The 20,170-nt window shown below is 46.8% G+C and overlaps 1 protein-coding gene across 4 annotated transcripts in view; it reads right to left on the bottom strand.

Moving 5' to 3' along the window:
• Nucleotides 1–232: 232 nt before the first annotated feature.
• The window catches only part of LOC149308181 (netrin-G2-like), a 98,426-nt gene continuing 78,488 nt past the window's right edge, over nt 233–20,170 (bottom strand). For 2 of the 4 annotated variants that reach the window (XM_089535268.1, XM_089535269.1), the window contains exons 10-14: nt 9,427–9,483; nt 9,009–9,083; nt 4,299–4,466; nt 3,314–3,448; nt 233–1,424 (exon numbers count right to left, since the gene is read on the bottom strand). In XM_089535268.1, the coding sequence (XP_089391394.1) occupies nt 1,195–1,424; nt 3,314–3,448; nt 4,299–4,466; nt 9,009–9,083; nt 9,427–9,483 (665 nt within the window). In that variant the 3' untranslated portion in view covers nt 233–1,194. The remainder of the gene's footprint in view (nt 1,425–3,313; nt 3,449–4,298; nt 4,467–9,008; nt 9,084–9,426; nt 9,484–20,170) is intronic. The other 2 variants (XM_089535270.1, XM_089535271.1) reach the window with 1 other exon arrangement.

Below are 20,170 nucleotides of genomic sequence, written 5' to 3'. Positions count from 1 at the left end.
TATTGCCTGAGATAGGAAAGGGAGGTGGGCAGTGAATAGGAATGATGGTGGTCCACTGCAGCTGCTAGTGAGATGGAGTGAAGCGGCAGCCATGGACTGCTCTTCTCCCTCTGCCACTATCATCTCCCTTTCCTACCTGGCCAGCAGCCCCATTTAGACCATTTAAAAGTCTCTCATGACAGTTTAAATGAGCAAACAAAAGCAAAGTAAAAGAAAACAGAGGCCTAGCAGCAGCAATTAGTAGGTTGCTTTACTGTAGTGGGGATTATTACATCATAACGCCTATGGTAAAATCTCTCTCTAGAGGCTGTGGTGGTTCGTCTTTTTTTTTCCTTTTAGAACATTTATAATCAAACAAAAATAATTCTCTACAAAAAAGTATCCGAACCGTAAACTCTACGGCAAAGCCTGGATTAGCACGTTACACTTTGGCGCAGTACAAAGCGGCCTTGTTCAGTCCTGATCTTGAGTGCGAGAAAAGGAAAAACTGAAGACTCACAACCAAAGAATAAAAACGGAGAAAAAAGTACAAAAACTTAATAAATTCAGCAACTTGATTTGTAGGCAACAGTATAACGTCAGGGCTGGGCTGGAGCAGGCCGTTGCCACCACCGTCGGCAGAGTGGACCCGGGCGCACAAGTCATTTGCCTCCCTCCCCAAGGCCACCCCCCAATATCCCGAGCTCCATAGCTGCCAGTATCTGTGAGGAGTGCTACTCCTGAAACAAACAGAGGTAAGGAGAACGGAAAAGAGACTCAAACAAACAGCTGCGCAACTAAATGCCGGAGATTAGTGGCATGTTTTTGGCAGACTCCTCTGTGCAATAGCGAAGGGCTCTTGAAAAGACATGAGGAAGCCATTGCAAGTTCTTTGCATGCCCTTCCCTCCCCTCCCCTTCCCAGTCCCCCAAGTGTGGTAGGTTGCTCCTCCTTTGCTCCATTAATATAGTCAGCTCAGTCTTGGCAAGTTTGCAGCCACATCCACACAAGAGCCAGAACCGCTCTGGGGAGAAGGATACCCAGCTCCCTGAATCCTCCTGGTGCTTCTGTCACCTAGAGAGAAGAAAGGCCAGCAGTGGGGTGATAACCCTTCCCACCCGTCCATCCACCCCACTCTGAGTGTGTCCTGTCCCTCCCTTTCCCTCCAGTCCTCTCATTCCAGGTGTTTGCGCTCAGCTTGCCTTTGCTTGGGTTTCAGAGGTCCAGAAACTGTCTCAGCTGGACAGCCAGGGTGCTCAGCAGCAAGGCTGAGGTGCTGAGGAAGGCGCTGGGGTCCGCGGCGGCATCGCAGTCCTGGTTCTCTCCCTCACATTTGGTTTGCTCACAGAGGACACCCTTGAAGCTGGGGGGGCAGAGGCAGCGCTGGTTCTCATAGCAGGTGCCCCCATTCTGGCAAATCAGGAACTCATCATCACAGACATTAGCTGCAGAGAAACATACAAAAAGTCAGAGCGGTCAGGAGGAAACGGAACACAAATTGTGGAATTATCTTTTGCTGGGGAAACCAAAAAGGCACTAAACTATATGCAAGCTTTTGAGATCTTCAGATCTCTTCATCAGACAAAATATTATAACATTATATATCCTGGAATTTTTCTTATGCTCAACATGGTTTCTATAGGAACTGAGACTGTATAAAGCAGTGATGGCGAACCTATGGCACGTGTGCCAGAGGTGGCACTCAGAGCCCACTCTGTGGGCACATGTACCATCGCTCCACCACAGAGTTTGCCAGGGTTTGTTACTAGAAAGCCAGAAGGACGTGGCACTTTGCAGTAAATAAGTGGGTTTTGGGTTGCAGTTTGGGCACTTGGTCTGTAAAAGGTTCACCATCACTGGTATAAAGTATGAAAACGAATAGCAGAACCATATGAAGATGAACCCCAAATTCAAAAAAGTGAAGTGGAAGCTGCAATAAGAGGAATTAGGAAGAATAAATCACTAGAAACAGATAATATTCCAGCTACAATCCACACAGACAAAATTAACTCTAATGTTAACTAATATATATCAACAAATATTGGGGGGGGGGGGGGAACTGATGGCCACCAGACAGAAAACGATTAATATACATGCTCATTCACAAAAAAGGAAACACAAAAGACTTCTATAGCCTAGAGCAGTGCCATTTGGGAACAGATGGATTGACTGGAGCAAGGAGTTAGAGCACGCAGCAGAGGGGAAGAAGCGGAAGCAAAAAAAGGAGCTTTCAAATTTGGAACACTGCTTAATCTTAGTGTGCTTTACTGGGACTTGGCTAGCAAGTCGGAGCTGCATTCCTGATCCTGCTTTCTTTCATCAGACAGGCTGAGAGAAGAGGTAAGCAGAAGAAACAATGTTGGTATATGTAACAGGTGTGGGTGGAGGGGGGTCATTTCAAGCTATGTGGGGAAGGCATGTCTTTGGGGAACTAGTACCTGGGGTTGATTCTTGGAAAGAGTCTTTCACCTTGGAGTGGTTCCTATAGTTAAAATCTCTCTCTTTCCCCATACATGCCAGTCCAGAGCATGTGGCTTTTGCAAACCCCCTACCCATAGATCAGCTGTGCCCCTCTCCTCCCCAACGAAGAATGATTGAGAGTCCTTCCTTGCCAGGAAGAAGCTTCTCCCTTTGCATCCAGGCATCCTGGGAACAACTGAGCAGCTGGCTGAGAAGTGACCAAGAGGCCTCTGTCCACACTGGTCTTCTGGAAGGGCAGCATGGGTCAGAGGCTTCTTTGTCACTACTTAGCCAGCTGCTCAGTGGCTGCTCCTAAGGGCCAAAGGGAGCAGTGACCTAGATTGATTGTTTTGAATTTGCTGTAGAACAGTAGATCTAATATCAAGAAATATGTATGGAGAGCACTAGGGTTGTCAAGAGGAAAAGGAGCAGTAGCTGGAAAAGGTTTGGAACCACTGATTCTAGACTATTCTGTAAATTGTAACTTCTCTAAGTATGCCAAAAGGGAAGGTGATTTTGCAAAACAATTTGGACAAAGAGTGCCTACACTTTTGTTCCCTATCTCAGCTCCTCCAAGGGCTAAAAATTTTGCTTTATTAAAAAACAACCCATACACTTGGAATGTGGGTCAAATGATGGTCCAAACAGGTACTGGGTGGCATGGCTAGAATTTGGCTAAAACCCAGCCATACCAGAAGTACGGCAACCCTACTTTCACATCTCTGGCTACCAGAGCCTACAAGCAAAAGACTGAACTGGGACCCTCTGTATGCGAAAGAGATACTATACTCTTCCAGTCAGCTGTGTCCTCTCTTGCTACTCCATGGGAGAAGCAGCCCCTCACCCTGTTCCAGGGCTAAGCACCAATACTTACGGAAGCAGCCTTGTCTCCAGTAGTAGCCAGACATGCATTCATCACATTTTGGCCCGGTGACAAAATCCTTGCAGTCACAGTAGCCGGTCTCATTGCAGCGGTTGGCCACTGAGCCTATCCGGTTGCAGTTACAGTCTGTCCAAAACAACAAGCAAACATGCAAATGAAAAGGAAACCACACAGTGCAGCTCCATACAAACTGCAAGGAGCATTCTAGGTTGGTTAGCATTTTATGAAGGAGGCCCTGTGCCATTCTCTTCCTTGGATTCCATTCTGCCTGGTTCCCCTTCCAAAGCAGCAGAAAGTCCTGGAGCCCAGCATGCAAGAGATAGGGCCAAGGACACACTATCAGTTTCTGCACTGAGCAATTTCCCACAGGTGTCTCAGTTTGCAAAACTGTAAACTGTGGAAGATAGTTGTGTTTTGGCTCATACAATAATTTGAAAGTGCAAAGTTAAGGAAGTTCACAGTATTAAAACACAAACTGAAGAAATGAGCCACTGCAAGCAAGAAGATGAATGAAAGCTCAGGGCCTGTCCCATCCCTCCCCGCAATTTGAAAATATTCTTCTTCTTTTTTTACACTACAGCTCCCAGAATCCCCAGCCAGTATAGTTCGGGTACTATAGGCCCTCCAAGGCTGTTGGACTGCAACTTCCAGCATCCCTCACCTGAGGCTTTGCTGGCAAGGAGGTGATGGGAGCTGCAATTCAGCAACTTTGGGAAGGCTTCCACTTACCCATCCCAGTGCAAAGGAATTGGGAGAGGGCCTTGAGGAATAAGGAAAACATGTGGGGAGAATGCCATCCCCATGTTCTCTCTCAGGAGTCCCAAGAGGTGCTGGCTGGCAGAGGGCTCCCTGGCCCAGGCTTTGAAGACTGAAGGGAAATAGGAACAATAGGACCTGCCCCCACCCTGAAGCCCAGGCTGTTCCGCCCCCCCCCCCCCAGCATGGCTCCCTAGCCCCCTTCGCCCTCCCTACTCACCCAGACAGACGTTCTCGTCGTCCAACTCTGCAGAGCTGTTCCGGTAGTAGCCCAGGCGGCAGTGCTGGCAGTGCTGGCCCCGGGTGTTGTGCTTGCAGCTGATGCAAGTCACCAAGTTCAGGAAGTCAATGAAGCTGCACCGATTGGAGTGGCCATAACATTCACAATCTGCAAGAGAAGAGAGGCCAGGAGGGGAGTGAGGCCTTTGCTGCCCTAGTCCTGGCAGCAACAATGTAGGGAGACAATCCCTGGCAGAGGAGTGGCACACCTAGTATATGGGACACCTAGTGCAGATCATTTTTAAATACCACCCTTCTCTCGTCAACAGCCTTTTCTGGATCTGGTAGAGATATTGGCCAGGCGGGAATGCTTCCTGCCTGAAGAGCACACCCACCAGACCTGGAAGGCAGTGGCTGCTGCTGGGAGTGGGCTACTGCTGATACCCTACAGTCTCTCTGGGTCTGGTAGAGTGGCTGACTGGGTTGGTAAGGGAGGTGACTTGCTTTCTCGCTCAGCCAGCAGGACAACCAGACCTGGAAGGAGGTGCCAACTGGCAGTGGCACCCCACACTCACCAGTGGCCACAGCTGATGGATGGCAGAGCCACCCTGGTTGGTGGAGGGGGTGGCCGAGGCAATCTTGGGATGGATGGGAGCCACTGCCCCATTGGGTGTTCATCCGTCTCTGAGGGGTCACCTGGTGTTGTCCGCACCTCTCACACCCGCCAGTGATGCCCCTCCTGCAGAGTATGCTGGTGGGGCATCTGGGGGACAAAGTATGGCCTGGAGCCATCCCCCAAGACTGTTTCTGCAGTCCCCAGTCTCTCTGGACTTCTCTGGAATTACCTCCCTATAAAGCCCTTTATGGCTCAGTCCAAGGCTACTTGGCAGACCATGACCTGTTACAGACTGCCAAAATAAAGCTGCTTCGGGTCTCCTTGAAGGTATGCTATTTAAATGATGCATGGGTCCTAAGAGTCCGGAGGTCGCACCAAAGCCACACTCCATTCCTAAGCACTGGAGTGCAGCTTTGGTGCAGCTTCCGGATTCTTAGGATGCATGCATCATTTAAATAGAATACCTCCAAAGAGACCCGAAGCAGCTTTATTTTGGCAGTCTGCAACAGGCCATTATCTCCCTGTATGAGCCATTCTGGGCTCTGAGATCATGAGGAGAGGCCCGTCTCTCAGTCCCAGCACCATCACAAGCATGGCTGGTGGGGACACAAGAGAGGGCCTTCTCGGTGGCTGCCCAAAGATTCTGGAACTCCCTTCCCAGGAAAGCCAGAATGGCCCATTCCTTTTTGTCCGTCTGTCTGTATTCAGAGAAGCTTTTAAAAGAAATTTTTAAAATATTTTTTTTAGTTTTAAAATAACTAGTTTTAAGTTTTAAAGTTTTCAAAGATGGATTGTTTTAACTGAACTGTTTTAAAGAGCATTTTAATGCTTTTAATTGGATTTCTTTTACCAGAGGGTGAATTATTTTAATACTATGAATAGTTTAATTCTATTTTAATGTTCACTTTTGGTATGTTTTCAATTGTATTGTTCATATAAAACTGAGAACCACTTTGGGGTCAAGTTTTTTTGGGAAAAGTGGGATATAAATAAATGGTACAACAACAACAACAAAAACAATACCCTCCAGGAATGGCACTTCACCTTATTTAAATAAGTTCCAGAGTCTTCTGCAGTGTTTAACACATCATTTTTTTTAAACCCAGAAGTGCACTTGCATATTTATGGGATTCTGTCTTTGTTTTGTTTGTTTTGTGCATTTTAGAGAGTCCACATGATCCCAGAGGGAAGCAAGGGGCATAAAATGAGCTGCCAGATCTAACAAAGTCGCATTACATCTCCAGTTCCTGAAAAAGCAGATGGCAATACCCATTGGACTGTTGATCTGCTTTTATTATGGGGTCTCTTGTGGTGTCAGAAGAGGAACCCACCTTTCACTCTTGGGGCCCAAAACCAAGTCAGAGTCTAGCTGGGGGGTATCCTTCTCCCTACTGAACCAAAGCTCCGCTTCTGTGCCCTGGGCTTATCATGCTGAATAGCAGAAAAGGGAGCTCTCAGCAGATGAGGGGCAACTTGGGGTTTTGGAGACATCATCAGGCCTTGAGTGGGCATTGAGGGGATGTAGAAACTTTGAGGGAAATGTTAGTTCAGTGGAGACTTAAGTGAGAAGTGAGATTCCCATGGACCTTGGAAGATCTGCCCCTGGCGACGACCAGCCTGTAAGTGGTCTCTCACACAGTATATTTTGCCAAATATCTCTGGACAGAAAAGAGGCTCACTAGAACTGTAACAGTCCTCATACAAAGGAAAACTCAAACTTTGTTTTGTGGCATTAGTTTGCAATACTCCTGAGAGCTGCCAGCTCCCCACCCCAAACCTTGGCTACTAATATCTGTTCTCAGCTATAGAGCTGAGAAGGTGCTCCCTTCTCTCAGAAAAGCAAGAATGGTGATGTTTTGGTTACTTCATCCCTTCAGAAGGAAAACACAAGAAGACATTTTCTCAGGGTGAGGGTTTTTCTTCCAAGCTTCTCTGCTGTGAAGAGAACAGAAGGCACAGCGCTACAAAGACAGACATGCAGGAATAGCAATGGGCACCATGGGATGAACAGCCCCACGAGGTTGGGAAGGGTGGCTTCTCCTCCGGATGCTTTGCAGCATCTGTTGAAGGAAATGTACTACCTGCCCAAACATACAGGTACTTTCTTCCATGGCTTCCCATGGATGTCAGTCAGACTATGCTGGCACAAAAATTGCTCAGAGTAGAGGCTTAAATTAGAGTGTTACCAACTTCCCTTATTTAAAAAGAGCTCCATCTGAAAGGACAAAGGCACATTCTTTTACAGCAGTGGTCTTTTTCAGGCAACTGCTCCCTTTCCTCTTGCATGACAACCTTAGAGCTCCTCCAACGGCTACTTCTTGGTATTGGAACTATCCTGATCTACTGTTTATGCAACCTCCAGCAAGTCTGTGGCATATACCTCAGCTGCGCACAGATCACCACAGATCTTCTGTCTGAGTCTCTCATATGTGAATATAGCTGCAGCAACAGGAGTGACATCCAGTTCCTCCCTCTCCCCTGCACCAAAAGGAGAGCTGGCTGGCAAGTTGCTCAGCTGCTGCTCCCAGGAGCAGTAACTGGGCAGCCAGTTGAGCAGTGACCAAGAAACCTCTTGCCTGGCCTTTAACACAAGGTCATTGTTTCTTTTGCACCCGGTCACCATGGGAGCAGCAACCGAGCAGCCTGTGCCAGCCTTGTAGCAAAGGCTGGTTCGGGTGAGAGGCTTCTCGGTCACTGCTCAGCCAGCTGCTCAGTTGCTGCTCCCAAGGTGATTGGGTGCAAAGGGAGAAGTTTCTCCCTAGCAAGGAAGGTCTCTCAATCCAGAGGTGAAGGACTCTTCTCAAGAACTGACCCCAGACATTGATCCCTCTCCTTCCCCAGAGAGGTGCGTTCCCCATAGAATTTCAAGTCATCCCTGCACCACAAACTTTGCTTCTTCTGCTCCCTCTTCTCTCAGCATGTCTGACAAAAGGAAGCAAGAACAGTGGTGCAGCTTCAACCTGTCAGCCATCTCCTGGCAAAACCCAGAAAGCTTCAGCAGAGTCCCAAATGTAAAAGCTCCTTTTTGCCATTGTTCCCTTCTCGCCACCAAATGCTCTAACTCTTCATTCCCACCATGATCTTAAAGGCTGCTGGTTTCTCTTGTCTTTCCTGCATGCCAATAATTTTACTGAAGCCCCCCCCCATTCACCACCTTTCCCCTTACCATCCCCCTGTTGCCCTTCCCCCCCCTCACCAACACACTGGATCTTTGCACCAGCTCCAAAGAGGCAATACTACCCATCATTTTACAGAATGTTATTAACAGAACCTAGTTCCAAGACCACAGTTGAGTAGTTTGCACTCAGTCAGTTTGAGAGGGGAGATGATGAGGGGATATGAAACTTTCCCAGTCATTCAGGCAAAAGCAAATTGCTGCAGTCTCTCCCAGCTTGCATGTTCTACCTCATTCATATCCTTTTGCAGCAGATATTGCTTGATCACACATAACCATAGCCAGATGTTGTTTGGTGACACATGTTCAGTTTTGATTTGTAAAATGTTGGAGGGCATGAGACCCCTTTCTAGGACTTCCCCACTCAGAGACACTAAACAAAAATGACTCAAAAATGTTGACTTGAAAGCTTCTAGGAACTGTTACTGTCTTCTAAAGAAAAAAAATGTTAGTGTGAGTTTATGCATATTTTCTTGTGTGTATGTGTGTGCATGCGCCAGGGAAGTGAATGTCCAGCCACAACCAGTTTGGGGGGGGGGGGAATAGAAACCCCTCCCCAAATGCCTCAGCAGCTTCCAACCCACTGAAGATGCCCTCTCCTGATGTAGACAAATAGCAGGTCAGGGTGAATGCTGGGGAAGAATCCTCTCCCCTAACAAACTACTTTTTCTATGTGCAGGACATTTGTATGTAGAAAGGGGGTTCTCAAGATGCTTCTCCCCACATTTTGTTACTTGAGCCTCTGTCCAGTGCAGTCCAAAGGGAGACAGACAAATGTCATAAAGCAAGGATGATCAAAGCCTTCAAAAGGCAACATCAATCCAAAATGTTGCATGCTTCTGATTCTTTTGGAATTCCTGAAATCATCCTGTCTAACAATCCTCTTGTTCCTTGTTTCTCAACCCTGTGTCTTCTCTTACCTTTAAACGTCTCAATAGGTGCCACTGGAACGGAGCCAGATTTGAGCCGGATGAGTTTGGAGACCTTGGGAGAGGCTTGGGAAGATTAAAAGACACAATTTTCTCCCTTGTCCTTTACACACTAGGCACACCTCCTACAGCACACACTACAAGGAGACAGTGCTAGCTTTACACCAACCACACCACAAGTGGCACACTGGCACACTATTGTCTGAGGAAACCGGCTAAGACCACATGAAACATGATTACGTCCAAGTGTGCCTAAAATTATCAGCATGTGCTACTGTTGCCCATTGATTTTGCTGAGCCTACTCTAGACACTCAACACCAGCAAGAACTAGCAGGCCAAGACACAACTAGGAGCCACATAGGCTACTATTTTAACCAGCTCAGCAGACACCAACAGCCCAGCGGTTACCTGGTTTCTTGCCATGTTTCTTGGCAGCACCATGTGCTGGCTTGGTCTTGGAAGGGGCTGTATTTGAGACAAAAGGTAAGTAAGCAAAGCAGGATGCAAGCAACACCTGAGGAGCCTGGCAGGGTTGTTGAATGCCTAGCTTCTCACACAGCTTGGCTGGTCAGGCCAGAGCCTGGGAAAGCTGCTGGCTGGAAGACTCTGGGATTTTTAGTCATTTTTTCAAGCTCTGCACCAGGAAATTCCTTGAGCAATCAGCTGCGACCGACCGGGAGAAACCCTGACTCTGAACCGTTTCGTTCTAACAACCAAAACATGCAAGGTCTGGATGGGAGAAGACGGGAACGGAAAGGGACTCCTATGCATTTTAATTGGAATAGTAGGAGTGGCACCTGCTAAATTTCCCCAGATTTGGAGGTACAGGGACATTTGGGGGGAGTGAATCCATCAGCTTTCTGTTGGAACTACAAACAGACAAATCTAGCAAGCCTGGCTTGGCTTTTAATTTTTCCAGTCATAGAATCATAGAGTTGAAAGAGACCACAAGGGCCATCCAGTCCAACTTCCTGCCATGCAGGAACTCTCAATCAAAGCATCCCTGACAGATGGCCATCAAGCCTCTGTTTAAAGACCAAGTCTTAAGTTCTCATGGCCCTACCTAAACATACATATATACTGCAATTTTCTAAAAAGAGCATAGGACTTTTCACTGCCATTTCTCCTAATATATGCAGTTTTGTAGAACTGAGAATTTTGTAGAGTATACATATGTATATTTTGCTAATTTTTCCCCCCTAACCAAACACATTATTCGAGTTTTGAAAATGAAAATATGTATTTCCCCCCAGTATACATGTTTTCTGATTGGAAAATTACTCTGTTACATTTGGAGAGGTGTGATTATTGAAGGATAACTCCTTTCCTGTTTGCATATTGTTCTGCAAACTAGGTAGGGCCACAACCCATGCCTCCAAAGGGGGAGAAGAGCCAGCCCAAAGTGCTCTGTTTGTTAGGGCTATCAGTCAGGATTTAGAGTGTGTTGACTACTGTTCTCCCAAAGATGGGCATAACATGTATCTGAGGAAGTTGACGGCAATCCTTGAAAGCTTTACAAAATCATAACTTCAGAGTTGGTACCTTGAAGGCCATCTAGCTCAACCTCTTGTCATGCAGGAATCTGTCACTAAAACATTTCCTAGAGATGTTGCTCCAACTTGTTTAAAGACCTCTAAAGAAGGAGAGTCCACCACCCTCTCAGACATTATACTGTCAAAAAGCTCTTATAGTAGAAAAGTTCTTCTTAATGTTTAGGTGGAATATCTGGATTATGTTGGAATAAACTGATTAACCTGAAAGTACTGCAAGGCTCCCTCTTTCATACTGAAATAAACAAGCACTTCTCTCTTTTTGGAAATTTACTATGACATGGTATATGGATGTGCACTTTTCAGATGGATGAGGAACACCAAAGGAGGGTATGTGTCCATCATACCCTGTGCATGAGGTGTAATGTCACACATGCACACACACAATTATACACATCTTACAGGTAGCAGCTCTATAAAATAGCCAGGTTCGAGATCTGTCCTAAGTGTGCAGCTGGATTTGGATTGACCAAAAAGATGGGAAGATGTGGATCATCAAAAGGCCAATATACCCAAACACACAGAAGGTATCTAAACTGAGTGACAAAAAAGACTAACCAGGGAAGTATGGTGCTTGTGAATACTTATTTAACAATAATGCAAAAGCTTATAAAACTCATAAATTACATGTTTACATTAAATTACATATGTGTGGATCATGCCCCTTTTGAGTTATGAAGAAGATGGAATTGTGGCACCCACCATACAGGCAGTAAGAAGAGATGAATCAGCCAAATTTTCCTCTGTGTGTATGTGTGTGTGCCCACAAGTTACCTGTCAGCTTATGGCAAACCCATGAATTTCACAGGGTTTTCTTAGGCAAAGTATGCTCTTGAAGTGGTCATGCCAGTTCCTTCCTCTGAAATGTAGCTTACAGAACCTGGTATTTGTTGGTGGCCTTCCATCCAAGTGCTAACCAGGGTTGACCCTGCTTAGCTTCCAAGATCAGACAGGATCTGATGGTGCATTGAGATTATTAGGCAAGCTGAGAATCTTGTCATGCTACACTACAATTTGGGCAGCCTGGCTGTCCTCATTTGCCTCCAGTTACCTAATGCCAGCTCACATCGGAGAAATACTTTTTTTTCAATTACTGCAGCAATTGCATTAGAGTGCTTGAGTGCAAATGAAGAGGTGTAGAAGGGAGTGCATGCTCCGCCACACCTGGAGGCAGCCAGGTTATCCAAGGGGCTGCTGGGCAGCCAGTGTGGCACAAACAGTCCAATCTTCTTGTACTCTGATTCCACATCCTGCCACTTGCCACCTTCGGTGACTGCCTCACTCTCCCAAAGGAGGGTCTGCCTGTCCATGGAAAAATTAAAATTAAATCTGACTGCCACAACCCACTGGCCTCTAGGATCCTGGAAAAGGGCATATTTCCTTCGCTGTCCGACAACCTGATGAAGGGCACTTCAAACTGCATCATTTTGTTGGGGGTCCCACTTGGAATAATAATAAACACCATTCCTGTACAGGTTTGGGACCAGATGCCAACATAAGACCCTCCAGGGAATTGCCTACATTGGCCACTTAACCCAGGGCCAATTCTGAGGAGTATGCCCCAGACTGACCTCTGACTATGATGATGACCATATACACCAGGCTAACTTTAGTACAATGCCATGTCATTGTGCACAGAGGCCAGCCAGGCTGGCACCACATCTCTATGCCAATGCTGCTGTGCCAACCAAGCAGCTCCCTGCAAGAATTTAGCCCTGACCACTGCTTGTGCTGAGGCCAGAATGGAGTGCCCCACTGTATGATCCACAAGAAGGGGTCTGTTTATCCCCTCCTCATTGATCACGTGGGCACCTTATTCTGACTCCAGCAGAAGCAATGGCAACGGCCAGGCTCTCTCAGGGAGCTGTGTGGCTGGTAAGGCGGCAGTGCCAGTGGCTCTGAAGAGGATCCATTTCCTCCTCTGGGCCACTCATTGCAGAGTGAGGGAGCTGGCACTGCATTTGATCTCTGGACAACTGGATTCTGCCAAATTGGACCCGTTTCTACTGTCCAGGTAGACAAGAGAACCCTGAAATTTCCTGGAAACTATGGAGTAAACTGTGGGCTCTCTTAAACTGGTCTAAAACCAGCATTTTTGCTGCAGATGCGGTCATATGTCATCCGGACAGATCACACCAGGACCAGGGTTTGTCTGGTGTATATCCTTAGTGTGACAAGCCACAGGTGAAGATATTCTTCTGTGGCTACCTTTTAGCAGAGTTCAGGAAAGCTTGGGAAGAGCTTGGTCCTTCTTTGCGGTGCTGCGTTTCCTTCTTTTCACCACAGAGCTGTCAATCAGTCAAGAAGATCTAGGGCAAAATTTACTGCAAGGCACAGTTTTGGGAGCATACGCACAGTGTGCAGAATACAGAATATAACTCAAAAATTCAGAGATCTGGTTTCCAGAGGGACCAGAAAGGAAATACTGTAGGATGTGTACATATATAATCCCCCCCCCACTTGCCTCTTTGCCAGATAGTGAGCAACCTGGGATTATTGGAATAAGTACTTAAAGACAGACAGACGGATGCTATCTACATAGGCTCTTTCTCTCACTTCTGTCTTCCCCAGGGGTTTGAGTGGAGCTTCTCTGTGGGGTGACCCACTGAACAGCAGATGGCCACCATCAGACCCTTGACTGACTCTGCCCAGGAAGGAACATACAACAGCATCTCACTTTAGCTCAGCCTTAGCCATGTGGCAGCAGCTCTTTCCTGCATTCTGGGGGTTTCTTCCTACATCCTGGATGTTTCTCAGCCTTGCCTCTTGGCTTCCCATTAGTTCCTTGCTGATGCCTGTTGCCAGCCTTTAATGAATGCTCTCCTTTCACTTCCCATCTTATTTTCCTTCTATTTTCCTCCCAGGACATGGTCACTTTATGGAAGCATCCTCTCATTTGAGGGTCTCATCCCCCATTCCAGAGTTGCCTTGCCAGCTCTCCCTACTGCCTTCTGTCCTGTGACCAAGCCTGGCACTGAAATTGAGCATCAACAGGCACCTGATGGCCCCCCAGTTCTGCAGGTTCCTCCCATTGCTATCCCCTGGTAATGAAGGGGGTGATGAAGCCACTGTTCCTCTTTCTCACAGCTGTCCTAGCATGAAGCTTTGGGGCAACAGCAAGAACTCAGGTAAGGTGGGGCAGCCTCCATTCTCTGTGGATTCTCCTCCTGGGCAGTGATAGCGACAGAAAGAAAACTTTGGCACTACCACTACCAGCCCCTCACAAAGACTACCCTGCCCTGCCTGAGCAAGCCCTGGCATCTGGCTGTGGCCAGATCCAGACAGAGTCATGCTGAGAATAGGCTGTCAAATGAGTCATTCCCTCTGATTAAAACATGGATGGGCATGACCACTATTCTTACTTTAACAAGTTATAGCTAATGTCTCCCCACTACTGGGAAATTTAAAACAAATAAAGATTAAAATGCATACAAAAACATCCATAAAAATAAATATAAAAGGGGAAGCAAGCACACCCTCCCCTGGTGTGCTATTGAATTCAGTGCAAAATCACTGCTTTTGGAAGGTAAAGAAGGCTGTGTGTGTGTGTGTACGCGCGTGTATGGTAAGTTTGCACCTTGTTTTTAAGCTTCTGGGAGCTCAGTTTATTTAAAGAGGTCCTACCCTCCTTGTGTCTTGCTTACACACAAAAAAGCAGAGCTGCTGTCACTGCATCTTTACATGCAAACCAGGTGCACGTAGGAAAGGGGGGATGTCTTGTTCTTCAGGAGAACAATGCTTCCTGGAGAGCTTGATTCACCTTGAAAGCAAAATGCATGCAGCATATCTGGAGATTTCCCCATATTGGAAAATGGAGATGGACTGCAGCTTCCCAATTCCCTAGGAGAAGCCCACCCCTGGTTTAAAATATGTGAAGGGTGTTGTTTGGCTCCGTCTGACAACCTTGTGATTGTAAATGCCTCTCCCATACATGCAGGCACAGACCTGGGCCTGGATGAGACTCCCTGCCTCAGCTCTTTCAGGGAGTGAAGCAGCTGGCAGAGAGGCCCCCGGGAGCACCACTTTGCAACCTAAAAAGGACTCTGCAGAACTGCACACCTGCTCCACTCTGGCACCCATCAACTAAAAGGACTGCGGTGCCTCCCTTGGTCTCAGCCAGTCTCCTCTTCTCTGCAGGGGTCCCATTTTGACAGCTGAACTGGGTGCCTGTCAAGATGCTCAGGGCTGAAGGGGTTTCCCTCTGATGCTTCTCCCTGTTAACTGTTGTGAGCACTGGGGAAGAAGGTCTCTCAAGTTGTGCCAAAGGCTAACTACAAAGGATAAGAGAAAAGGAATCCCAGGCATGTTTTTACAGGTGTGTGTGTGTGTGTGTGTGTGTGTGTGTGTTAGTAGGTATTATCGGTATTAGCAGGTAGTTCATTTTTAATTGTGATTACTAGCAAGTATGCTTTTGCAAAACAAAACAGGATACATTACATTCAAAGCATACTCTTCTTCCTCCAACAAAAGATGGTAACAATCTGAGTTCTATGAAGGCAGTGGTAATATAATGATCATTTAGTATCCTTCCGGCTGATCATCCCTGCGGGGGCTCAGCTGTGCAGGACTCTTGGGGGTCCAATTTGGCCTAATTGTTTCAGTCTTGGGGTGGCCCCTATTCTAGGGTCTATGGAAAGGAGTTCATCCCTATTCCCAAAACATTGTTCATTTCCAAACAGGAAACAAGAAAGAGGGAAACCAGGATCCAAGCACTTTAGGCTTTACAGGTCAAAACCAGAACTGTGCCTAGAACAGTGGCAGCCAGCGAATTTTCTGCAACAATTGAGTTGTGTGTTTCCTGCAGCCAGTTAACAATCTGCCAATATAAGTGATATTTCAGGCATGGCACCAGTAGTTGTCCAGGGCTTCCTTGTGCATTGCCTTTATCTTGACTGAGCACCAGCATCTCCAGCATCTACTGATCAGCCCCAGAAGTACATCTAGCTGCCCTCTAGATGCTCCTATGATGCCAGGGAAGGAGAGGCTTTCAAAATTTTGCGGGATGGTGCGAGAGAACACCCCTGTGACCATTCAGTAGCTGCCAGTTTGTCTGGCTCCTGACCAATAGCTGCTACTGCACAACTGAAAGAGGAGGAGCAGGCTGTGTCTTATGCTCTACTAGCAGTTGAACAGGATCTTGCCATTGGAATGATAATGGGAATATGTGCTTTCCACACTCTGGGAAGTAACTTTCAAGCTCTGGGAAAGCTCAGGGAAGTGAGATGTTAGGAATACACATTGTACCATAAGTATGAATGTGAAAAGTACTGACCCATCTTGCTCTTCACTGGTTGTTAGGTAGCTGTTGAAGGCCTGGAAGGCCAAGTTGCCACTTGCTGTTGAAATTGCTCTGGCTTGGCTTTTGTTAATCACTGTTTCACCAGGAACTGAGGGTGTATCTATACTGTGTAAATAATGCAGTTTGACACAACTTTAAGCGCTGTAGATCCATCCCATGGAATCCTAGGATTTGCAGTTTTGCAAGGTCTTTAACCTTTTCTGCCAAAGAGTGCCTCACGAAACCACAAACCCCAGGATTTTGTAGGATGGAACCATGGCAGTTAGAGTGGTGCATTAAACTGCATTATTTCTACAGTGTGGATGCACCCTCAAATTGAAATTCATTTGAGATGTGGTGCTGGAGATGACTGAAGAGGATACTGTGGACAGCCAAAAAGACAAACAATTGGGTCCTTCAACATCAAGCCTGAAATCTCCCTGGAAGCCAAGATGATCAAAATGAGATTGTCGTACTTTAGGCACATCATGAGAAGGTATGACTCACTGGAAAAAAATAATGCTGGAAAAGGAGGAAGAATGCAGAAAGAGGAAGACCACATGCTAGGTGGATGGACTCTATTAAGGAGGTCATGGGTATGAATTTACAGTACCTAAGTAGAGCAGTGGGGGATAGGGAATCTTGGAGATATCTCATCCACAGGGTTGCCATGTGTTGAGGTTGACTTGAAGACAGTTTACAACAAGAAAGATGCACTCTGAGTTGGTAGCTTTCCCCCTTCCATTTCTTGCATCGTTTTCCTAAGATTTCACTGCATATGTAAAAGCTTGCCTGTCTACTAAAAGAAGATGCCCAATAACATGTAAATGAATGTGTGTGACTTGGAATGGCTCAAAACGACTAACAGAGCCTTCTCTGCACAAGGCTGTTGCATAGTACAGGCCCCAGCCCTCTGGGCTCCAGTCCTTCTTTTCTACTGCCCTCCTATACTTTCAAAGCTTTGAGTGGTAAGTGAACAAGTTGAAACAGTGACTGTCTGCTTTCTTATTTCTGAGTGCAAAACCTTTAGCAGCCATGGCTTGCATGGTCCAGGTGCCGTGACTTTGGCTACTGCATGCTGTGAATGTGCCTGCAGCCCTTGTCCTGGTTTCATGCTGCCTCCCAGATCAGAGGAAATTAAAGCAGCAGGCAGCCACGGGTGAGCCTTGATACTCTTCTGCCACATGACAGTTCTGGAACAGGTGGAATGTGGGCCCCCTCTGAGCCAGATGGATTCGGTCCACACAGGAGAGGCAAAGAGAGCCTGGCTACGTGGAAACTGCCATGGCAACTGGCCCTGACAGTCCCTTGCCTTGCCTTCTCTTTGATGGCACAGTGATCAGAGCTTGGTAGCCCTTGGCTGTGGCTCCCAATGCTCTGCCACTGGGGTTTGCACTTCTTGCACGGAAGAGTCAGGGTGTGAGCACTCTCTGCATACGATGCTGGAACGAACATCTTGGCATTTTCAGCCAAGCCGAATGGAGAGGGTCAGGAGCCAGACAAACTGGATTTCTCTGCAGTGCAAGGAATCTACAAGGGCTAGCAACATATCTTAATAATGGTGCTAGATTAAGCAAAGTGATTTTGAGTCCCTTCCACGTTTCTGCAAAATCAGGAAACACGGAGAGTCCTGGTTTTGCCCCTCTGCATTTTAGATGAGGTATTTTAGGGCACCACAATTCTGAAAGGATGTGGACAAAGTGGAGCATGTCCAGAGAAGGGTGACTAAAATGATTAAAAGTCTGGAAACCATGCCCTGTGAAGACAGATTTAGGGAGCTGGGTAAGTTTAGCCAGGAGAAGAGAAGGTTAAGAGGTGATATGATATTTGAAAGGATGTCATACTGAAGATAGAGCAAGTTTATGTTCTGCAGCTCCAGAGAATAGGATCCAGAGCGAGAGATTCAAATTACAGCAAATGAGATTCCACCTCAGCATTAGCAAGAACTCTCTGACAGTAAGAGATGTTCGAGGGTGGAAGACATGCCTCAGAGAGTGGTGGAATCTCCTTCTCCGGAGGGTTTTAAACAGGCTTGATGGCCATCGGTGTGTGTGTGTGTGGAGGGGGTGCTTTGATTGTGAGTTTCTGCATGGCAGAGGGTTGGACTGGATGGCCTTTGTGTTCTCTTGCAACTCTATGATTACCCTTCTTGGCACTGATGACCCAATCACAGTGCATTAAAGAAGTAACAATTTGTAATGCTCTCACAAAAGTCAAAATCAACTGCCTAAGGCAGGCACTGCACTCTGCCAAACAGTAGGGCCAGCCCTGTCAAGTGGTCCAGGCCAGGGTCAGGATTTGAGGGGGCCTAACTGGCCCTTGTCTCTGGTCTCACAGTGTGGGCATTAAGAGACTTGGGCATTAGAGACAATAGTGGGTGACACTACTCCTAGTTGTGCTTGTCCCCTATCCACTATTGGCAGGTGACATTAGCAGCTTGCTTTTTAAAATTCCCCCTTTTCTTTTGTTTTCTTTGAAAAAGTATTTTTTGAATCCTGCATCCTTGCAAGTTCAGGGCCAAGGTAGTACAACACATAAAAGTCTGCCGAGGAGTTGGCTTAGCCCCCAAACGGAGATAAGAGAAGAACCGCAAAGGAGAAGAAAGAGGTTTAAGAACCAAAGGATCAACTAATTAGGTTTAAGTATGTCAAATGGGGATGGCCTATTAGCCTAATTGCTCTCGCCCTGCGATTGGCCCCTCTGGGGGGGTGTTCCCAGATGCCCCTGGTAGAGTCACTTCTAATTAAAGGGCACTGGAGCAGCCAACTAACTGGCAGCTTTGCTCTCTTTTGCTGCTGCCACTGCTGATCTGAAGAAAATGGATTTAGGAGAAGGGAACGCTGGCTAGCATAGGCATGGGGAAGCGTCTCCCCCTGCGTGCGGCTGGGCTCTTACTTGTTGATGTTAGCATCTCTCGAGTTGACCTCAACTCATGACAACCCTGTGGATGAGACATCTCCAAGACCTCCTGTCTTCCATTGCTCTGCTCAGGTCTTGCAGACTCAGGCCTGTGACCTCCCTGATTGAGTTTTACCCATCTAGCATGTAGCCTTCCTCTCTTTCTACTGCCCTCCACTTTTACCAGCATCATTGCCTTTTCTAATGAATCATGCCATCTCACAATGTGGCCAAAGTATGACAGCCTCAATTTAATTATCTTGGCTCCCAAGGAGAGCTCTGGCTTGATTTGTTCAAGTTGAGCATTCAAGATGGGGCTCTTATCCTTCCCCACTATTGGCCATGTAAATGGAAGTGTCAGTCCAGCAATACGGGGAGGGCCAAATGAGTTCTGGCCATCCTGCTTTGCATGCAGGAGGTTTCAGCTTCAAACCCTGGCATCTCCCATTCAGAAAACAAAACAGAACAAGAAGGGAGGATGAGGCAGGAGACAATAGGGCAGACTCTTTCTCTACCTGGGAGAGCCATTACCCATCAGAAGCCATGACCTTGTGCTAGATGGACTACCAGCCTGTCCTGGCCTAGTAGGAGGCAGCTTTCTGTATTCCTATGATGCCAGGCAATTTTGCCCACAATTTAGCCACTGAATGTTCTGTAGAGACAGCAGGAGAGCTTGTCCTTCTTCTGCTGTTGCAATGGAAAATGGAAGTTTTCTTCCCAGCAAGGAATGTGCACTGTGCCTCAGAGCAGAAATTACATTGGGATCTACTGGTAGATTTCCAGATGAGTTTCAGTAAATCAGAAGGAGCGTCCTACTCCCAATGGCTTAATAATCGTAGTACCAAATTCTCCCTCCACTATGATCAAAAATGTTTTGGGGAAATAGCAGATTTGTGGCCAAAGAATTTGTTCAGTGCCCGTTGTGTATATGGTTCCACAGACTTAAGCAAATCACCTGCAGCTACTAGCAGTGAGAATCTCCCAAGGCCATCTGAAGCTGTGCTGTGTGCTTACAGTGGCTTGCAGTACAGCAGTGTGGAGAGGCACAAAGAGGAGCATAGAATACCATTTTGAGCAAGCATGGAAAAAGTACAACCGCTGGTATAAACCAGCATAATCACCAAACCTTTATTCTCAAACAACTGTGCTCCTAAAATCACATTCACAGGCTGAGTAATTGTTCAAAAGTGACTTCACAAAAGAGACATACTTGTAACATCCCCAATCCCACATCAAAATATGCTGCCTGGGCTTCTGTCCCTCCTCCCCACGCTCCAACATTTTACATATTTCTCTAGACTTTCTTCCAGCTGCTGTACGGATTTGTACTGAATGTTCACTGATCAAAAGGATGTTGGCTCATCAGTTAATAATATCCTAGAAACCCATATCTGTCCTGTAATCTGTGCCCAGGGAACAGCCATTT

This window comes from Sceloporus occidentalis, unplaced genomic scaffold (assembly GCF_023333645.1).
Source record: "Sceloporus occidentalis isolate IW3139 unplaced genomic scaffold, rSceOcc1.0.p SCAF_8, whole genome shotgun sequence".
Taxonomy (NCBI): Eukaryota; Metazoa; Chordata; class Lepidosauria; order Squamata; family Phrynosomatidae; genus Sceloporus; species Sceloporus occidentalis.
This window is presented reverse-complemented; position numbering and strand designations above follow the sequence as displayed.